The sequence below is a fragment of the Condylura cristata genome, unplaced genomic scaffold (assembly GCF_000260355.1).
Source record: "Condylura cristata isolate star-nosed mole 26May11 unplaced genomic scaffold, ConCri1.0 scaffold00045, whole genome shotgun sequence".
Classification (NCBI taxonomy): Eukaryota; Metazoa; Chordata; class Mammalia; order Eulipotyphla; family Talpidae; genus Condylura; species Condylura cristata.
Genome location: NW_004567146.1, coordinates 858,007 through 864,857, shown reverse-complemented (window position 1 = coordinate 864,857; position 6,851 = coordinate 858,007). Strand labels below are relative to the sequence as shown.

At 57.1% G+C, this 6,851-nt stretch overlaps 1 protein-coding gene across 1 annotated transcript in view; it reads right to left on the bottom strand.

Moving 5' to 3' along the window:
• Positions 1 to 6,580, bottom strand: part of LOC101621534 (myosin-6) — a 22,749-nt gene extending 16,169 nt beyond the window's left edge. Inside the window, exons 1-12 of the mRNA XM_012733991.1 lie at positions 6,545 to 6,580; positions 5,990 to 6,202; positions 4,618 to 4,761; positions 4,214 to 4,370; positions 4,098 to 4,125; positions 3,706 to 3,817; positions 3,338 to 3,430; positions 2,655 to 2,718; positions 2,308 to 2,406; positions 1,709 to 1,812; positions 1,482 to 1,620; positions 317 to 381 (exon numbers count right to left, since the gene is read on the bottom strand). Coding sequence (XP_012589445.1) covers positions 317 to 381; positions 1,482 to 1,620; positions 1,709 to 1,812; positions 2,308 to 2,406; positions 2,655 to 2,718; positions 3,338 to 3,430; positions 3,706 to 3,817; positions 4,098 to 4,125; positions 4,214 to 4,370; positions 4,618 to 4,761; positions 5,990 to 6,190 — 1,206 coding nt within the window. The 5' untranslated portion in view covers positions 6,191 to 6,202; positions 6,545 to 6,580. The remainder of the gene's footprint in view (positions 1 to 316; positions 382 to 1,481; positions 1,621 to 1,708; positions 1,813 to 2,307; positions 2,407 to 2,654; positions 2,719 to 3,337; positions 3,431 to 3,705; positions 3,818 to 4,097; positions 4,126 to 4,213; positions 4,371 to 4,617; positions 4,762 to 5,989; positions 6,203 to 6,544) is intronic.
• Positions 6,581 to 6,851: the final 271 nt, after the last annotated feature.

The following is a 6,851-nucleotide window of genomic DNA, read 5'->3' as shown; positions in this document are numbered from 1 at the left end:
CCCACTCTGCCTCTGGTGAATCCTCTCAACTCCCACACCTCTGATCTGTACCCCAGTTCTTATATGCATAAATAATAAATATAAGAAATACAATCTTTAAAAGAAATAAAGCCTTGAGATGGAGTGCTAGAAGGGCACAAGACAGCCTTAGTCACACGGTGTCACTGTGTGGAGAGTGAGGCCACCCTGGGTCCCTTGGTCAGTCCACCTCCACCACAGCTCCATCAGCTCCTGGCATGCCTGTCTGCTGGGGGTCCCTGAGTCAGACACTTCATCAGCACAGCTGCAAGCATGCCCCACATGCACTGCACCCCACCCCTATCCAGGGCCGGGGCTTGGGCTGATAGGGCTCCATGAACTCTGCTGCTGCCTCCTTTGTTCCTTATCCCAGGATCGGGGCCAGGACTGAAAAACTCCACTGTCACTCCGTGGGTCAACCGGCTGGAGTAGCTGGGAGAGCAAGACCCTAAAAAGCATGTAGCATAGCAGCCATACACCTCACTCCTCGGCCCCTGGCTCTCCAAGCATTTTATACAGCATGTGATCTCGAGTTAGAGGGAATCAGCTTTGTTTAACTTCCAGAGTTTTGTCCTCAGTGGTGATGTGCTGTTATAAATCCAGGCCTGGCATTTTAACCTGGACGGGCATGACAAAGAAAAAGCAGCAAGAGGCCATCCTCTGGCATCTGTTGAACACCCCTCACACCCTCACATCTCAAAATTTCTCACAACATCCATGGAAGGAACAGGAAGGACTGTTGTTTCATTTCACTGAGCAGGAAACTGAGGCCCATAAGGAGGTTGACATGTCAATGCCAAGCTGTGTCCTGACCCCTGTTGTGACCCCTGGCTTGCCGCGCTCAGGAACTGGTGTGTGCTTCTGGAGCTGGGAAGTTGCTGGAGCGTGGTACCGCCCAGTCTGCCTGCCTCTCTCCTGCCTTTCCTGCACCCCACCCAGCAGCCCGCAATCCACAGGCCTCAGGAGCCAGAGCCCCGCTGTCTTGGGGAAGCTGGTATGAGAGCCCTAGCTGGGCTCTAAGGGGAGAAAGGCTGGAGGCGGAGAGAGACGGGGCTGGATGGGTGCAGAGGTTGCCTGCACCTCCTCGCCACCTGCTTCTCACCCTCCTGGTTTCTCTTCATGGCCCTAACGACACCATTATCAATGCAGCTCTTTAAGGATGGTGGAAAGGCACCATTTTTTAAAACCTTTTTTTATATTAGTTTATTTTTACATATTTTTGTACATTTTCCCATCTCAGTGGCAATCCCCTTGGGTTTCCCATCACCAAATCACCCATGTGCTATCGCCATATGAAAAGCACCAGTTTTAAAAAGAATTATTATTTAATATGAATATGTAGTAGTTGGATTAGTGGGAACATTTTTTTACAGTGCACGAGTTTGAAAGACAGCAGTCTTGACACCGCCAGCGGAGCTGCCTCTGCCCGCAGGCCTCCCCGTGCCTGCCCTCCTGCCTCCTACCTTCCGTGCCGTCGGGCTCGGCCTGCTCCTCCCGCTGCTTCTGCTTGAATTTCATGTTTCCATAGTGCATGATGGCGCCCGTCAGCTTGTAGACTCCGACTTTCTCTTCAGCAGTGAAGCCCAGCACGTCAAAGGCATTCTGGGACAGGGTGAGACAGGTGGGGATCGGGGTGTTGGTGTGGGTGGCCCAGGCACCCTGGGGTGGCTCCCACTGCCCCCTCACTCACATCTGTGGCCATCAGCTCCTCAGAGTCATCAATGGAGGCCACGGTCACCTCTCCCTGGGACACGTAGGCGTAGTCGTAGGGGTTGTTGGTGACCAGCAGCATGTCTGTCCAGGCAAGGGGCAGGGAGGAGAAATAGGGTGGGAGAGGGCAGGGGATAGGCAGAGAGGATTTGGGAGCAGGGCACAGAGGGGAAAGGGCCGAGGAGGAAAGAGGAGAGGACCGGGAGCAGACGGAAAGACGAGAGCCAGCAAGGACTAGAGGGAGACTCCAAAAGGAATGGAGAAGTAGGAGGGGGCTCACTGGGAGGGAAGGAGTGAGGTCCTGGGGGGGAAGGAAGAGGGAGAGCGGAGGGGCAGGGACACCTGGGAGAAGGGGTAGCTGGTGCAGAGGAGGGGAAAGTCAACAAGAAGAGGAGGAGAAACGTGGCAACAAAGGGTGGCATGGGAGGCAGGGAGACAGGCAGGTCAAGGCGGGGAGGGACGAGAAAGCCATGACGTGGGAGAGGGAGGAGAAGGAGGCAGGGGGTGAGCCAGCCCCTGGAGACAGAGCCACACACATGGAGGCTTGGAGTGAGCAAGGAGGTGCAGGGGCCAGCTCACCCAGTAGCTCTGGTTTCTTGTTGGACAGGATCTGGTAGAAGATGTGGTAGTTCCTCTCAGCTTTCAACTGGAAGATCACCCGGGACTTCTCCAGGAGATCTGAAGGGGGACAGGGGAGGAAGACCCATCAGGCAGGAAGGTGAGCGCTGATTTGGCCAAAGGGCAGGGAGTTTCCCACAGCTGTCGGAGGGAACCAGGGGAAAGGAAGAGCTTGAAGACACAAGGATTCCAAAGCCAAGAGGTAACTGTGGACAGAGACAGGTGTAGGGAAAATGTGGACGAGGGCACAGCTCTGACAGCGAAGGTGGGAGGGGAGCGCCCAGGGATGGGGTGCCCCGTGTACTCACAGGTCTCTATGTCGGCAGAAGCCAGCTTCCCAGTGGCTCCAAAGTGGATCCTGATGAACTTGCCCTGGGGCCATGGAGACAAAGTGTGAGGCAACTGGCTGGAAGGGACGCAATGGAGATCTTGGACCTCCACACAACTGAGAATGCTCCGGATAGTTCTGGAAATGTAATGGCCTCTCTGATGTCCCACTTAATATCAGTACACAGGGGAACGAATGCCCATCCCCACATACCACCCAGAGATCTCTGAATAGAAATCACACAGAGAAATGAACACAGAATACCTCACAAAAGGTCCATGTCATTACCTGTTTCACAGGTGAAGGGATTGGGGCTGGGTGCATGGTGGAGCCTGGCTGAGCTAATGGAAAACCTGGGAAATGGCCCAAGCCCTCTGCTCTCTTCCCACTATCAATGTAGAAGAGTTTTAGAGACTGTCATCAGGAAAATTCTAGAATGTGACTAAAATCACCTCCATTACTTCATTATAGAGCAGCTGTGTTAACCATGGGTCTCTTGTGCTCCCAGAGCTCAGAGCCAGGCAAAGTGGGGAGGGCTTAGAGTGTGTTTGTTGGTATCGCAAGGTGCTGGTGTGCTGGCTATTAGCAAAGCAGCAGCAGCCCCTTTCTTCATCAAGGCCAAGGCTTTGGGTTTAAAGGCCCCATGGGGCCCAGGCCACTCACAAAGCGGGAGGAGTTGTCATTCCTCACGGTCTTGGCGTTGCCAAAGGCCTCCAGGGCGGGGTTGGCCTGGATGATCTGGTCCTCCAGAGTGCCCTGGGAGGGAGCAGAAGCACACTGTCACACTGTCCACCTCCAGGCAGAGGTGGGGAAGGTGGGGGCTGCCTGCTCCTAGGGAGTACGGTGAGGCTGGACAGACTGGGTGGGCTTTAGCTCCAAAGGCTGTTGGGACCCCCAGAGCACGCGTTTCCTGCCGTGGTCTTCAGCAGTGGCTCTGGTGGTGCTGTCCCTGCTGCTCCACAGGGCAGGGTTGGGGTGATGGGCAGCCTGTTTCTAGACCCCTTCTGCTGAGCCCGTGGCCCACTCCACACCTTGTTCGCACTGGCACTGTCCTTCTTGCCACGGTCACCAATGGCTGCAATGCTGGCAAAGTACTGGATGACACGTTTCGTGTTCACAGTCTTCCCTGCCCCAGATTCTCCGCTGGAGGTAACAAGGCCCCATCAGCTCTTGGCATCCCCATTGTTCTACATTCAGAGCTTCACCTTCCCCAGAGTCCTGACCATCTAACCTCCATCAGAGCCCAGCTCCCTCCAGAATTTGCCCATCATCATTGGTCAGCCAGGCAGTCCTCTAATGAGATTCTAGCACCCCACATTTTTTCAATCACAGTCTAAGACCTTCCCCCACCCCCCCACCCCGGGCCCCTGGAATGCACGTGGGTTCCTCCCAGCCCCTCAGTGGGTGAATTATGCTCACTCACGTGATGAGGATGGACTGGTTCTCCCGATCTAGACAAGAGGAAAAGCAACAGGGTCAGCTCTGAGGCCCGGGCCTGTGCATGGGGTGAGGGGCCCAGGTCAGGAGTGCCGGGCTCACCTGTCAGCATGTACTGATAGGCGTTGTCGGAGATGGAGAAGATGTGGGGCGGGGCCTCGCTCCTCTTCTTGCCCCTGTAGGCCGCCACCACCTCCGCATTGTACACAGGCAGCCACTTGTAGGGGTTCACGGTGACGCAGAACAGCCCCGAGTAGGTCTAGGGGTGGCAAAGGGGCAGAGAGAGCCCAGGGATGCTTTTCCTAGCGAGAGAAAGCGCCCAGCAGAGGCAGAGGAGAAGAGTCTCTCTGGACGCCCCAGGCTGAGTCACCCCGGCCCCCTGGGGCCCAGGATGCACCAAAGTTGAAGGGTGGGTAGAGTGTGGGGAGCAGAAGCCTTGGCTCCGGGAGCTGGAAGGGCCCCCAGGGAGGAGAGACGGGGTGGGGGCGTCCCAGGGCCGCACTCACATAGATCATCCAGGAAGCGTAACGCTCCTTGAGGTTGAAGAGCACCGCGGGCTCGTGCAGGAAGGTGAGCATGGCCATGTCCTCGATCTTGTCGAACTTGGGCGGGTTCTGCTGCAGCACCTGGTCCTCCTTCACGGTCACCGTCTGGGACGGAGCATGGGCAGTGGGGCAGGGATGATCTCACCCTGCAGGCACCTTGCTAGTCTGTGCTCGCCAACCTCCCCTACTTACCTCCTCCCAGAGCACAGGCCACTACCTGGCTTTAACTCGCCTTGGCTTTTCTCTGACTGGTGCCCCCCCTCCCCCCGACAGGTTACCCAGGTATTACCCCTCCACTGTCTCACCCAGGGCCAAGTCCTGTGACCCTGCTCATCACCTTCTGGAGCCTGCTTCACGCATCGCAGGCCAAACTCCAGGGCCTGCCACTCTCCCATTTGCTTACATAGCTTGCCCTGAGACTGGGGCTGACCCCCCGGGGCAGGGCTTGAGGGTGTCCATGGCTCAGGGCACACCTTGCCCCTACGTGAGGACCTCTCACTTGTCTGCCTCCACTCCCAACACCCCCACCCACACCACATTTTCGAGCTGGCGTTGACACTCCATAACCCCAGCCCCTGTTCCCTCAGGCCAGTGCTAACATCTCCACCAGTCACTGCAGGGGCTCAGAACCACTGTTGGTTGGGGTGTCTGGTTGCCCCTGGTCAGTTTGCAGTGCCCTGAGGTCACCGGGTCCTGTGGGTGAGCCTTCTAGCACCCATCACATTGGAGGAAGATGTGTCAGGTGAGATGGGATTTGCCTCCACAGGCCTAAATAACAGCAGTTGGGCTCAGAGTGAAGCCCCGGCAGGCTGAGGCCCACTTTCCACACCTCAGGGGACCACCTGTTCTGTCAGCATGCTTGGTTCTGGGAAGCACATGGTTCTGAGCCCCTGCAGTGACCGGTGGAGATTCTTAGCGCTGACCTGAGGGACCAGGGACTGGAGGCTATGGAGTGTCAGCCGCCAGCTCAAATTTACTCTTGGTGTGGATGTGGGTGTCGGGAGAGTAGATTCATGCAGAGGAGACACAGAGTGTGAGAAGGGAGCTTCATTTGAATCGTGTCTGTGTCCTCTTAATCTACAAGTTCTCTCTGGGAGAAAAGCAGGCTGAGGTCCTCCCAGCACCCTCTGGGGGGGGGGGTGCACCAGGTCGGGAAGTCCTGTTGCACCTACTCATGTCAGCGCTCCCAGGCCAGGCTCCTTGGAGCTGTGGGCTCTATACTCTCACACACTTCGGCTCTTCTCCAGGAACCCTCAGTTCCCTCTACAACTGGGACGCCCCCACCTCCCCCGCCCAACCTTCCCTCCCTTCCCTGACCCTGTTCTCCACGCACCTTGCCGTTCTCAGTCTCAGCAGTGACCATACCCCCCTCTCGGGACATGATCTTGCCCTTGACAAACTCCTCCTTGTCGTCGGGCAGGAAGCACTCAGTGCGGATGTCGAAAGGCCGGGTCTGGGCCTCCAGCCGCTCCTGCTCGGACTTGCGGAGGTACGGGGCTGCTGCCCCAAAATCGGCCATTTGGGCATCAGTCATCTTGTCGTTCCTCTGAGTAGACAGGTGGGCCAAGGCCTCAGTGGGTGGCAGTACCTTCGGCACCCCCTTCCTCACCCCACTTCCTCACCACCTGGGTGCTATCCCTCCCCCCCTTCTGCCCCCGAGATGCACCTGGAAGGGCCCAGCCCTCTCCCCTTGGACTCAGCTTCTCTTGTCCTCTGTGTGATGGTCACTAGACCCTCTGGGGGTGGGGGCGGGGGTCTGAGTGGGGTGGAATCGGCCGAGGTTTATCAAGAGGCAGTGCCGAGAGGCTGGGAGGAGAGGCTGCGGCCCCACAGCCTGGTTCCCAGGAGAAGAGTGCCTGCTGTCTGCGGAGAACACTGGGGCTCTCACCTGGTTATCTCCTCACAGAGAATCCTGAAGGATTCGGACCACGGTGGAGCCACAGAGGTCAGCCAGGAAGAGAGAAGAACAGACAAGGGGGATGATGAGCAACGTAGGCAGGCGAATGACGGGGAGCAGAGCAGGAGACGCCACCCAGAGAAGTAGATGTTAGCAGGTCGGACGGAAATGGCACTTAGGGAGGGTCAAAAGGCAGAGAGGCAGCGTCGAAAGGATGCAGCGGTAACAGAAGCGAGAGGGGTCAGATTGGAAACAGCTAGAGAAGTAGATTAGAACACAAAACAGGAAGGAAGGACGC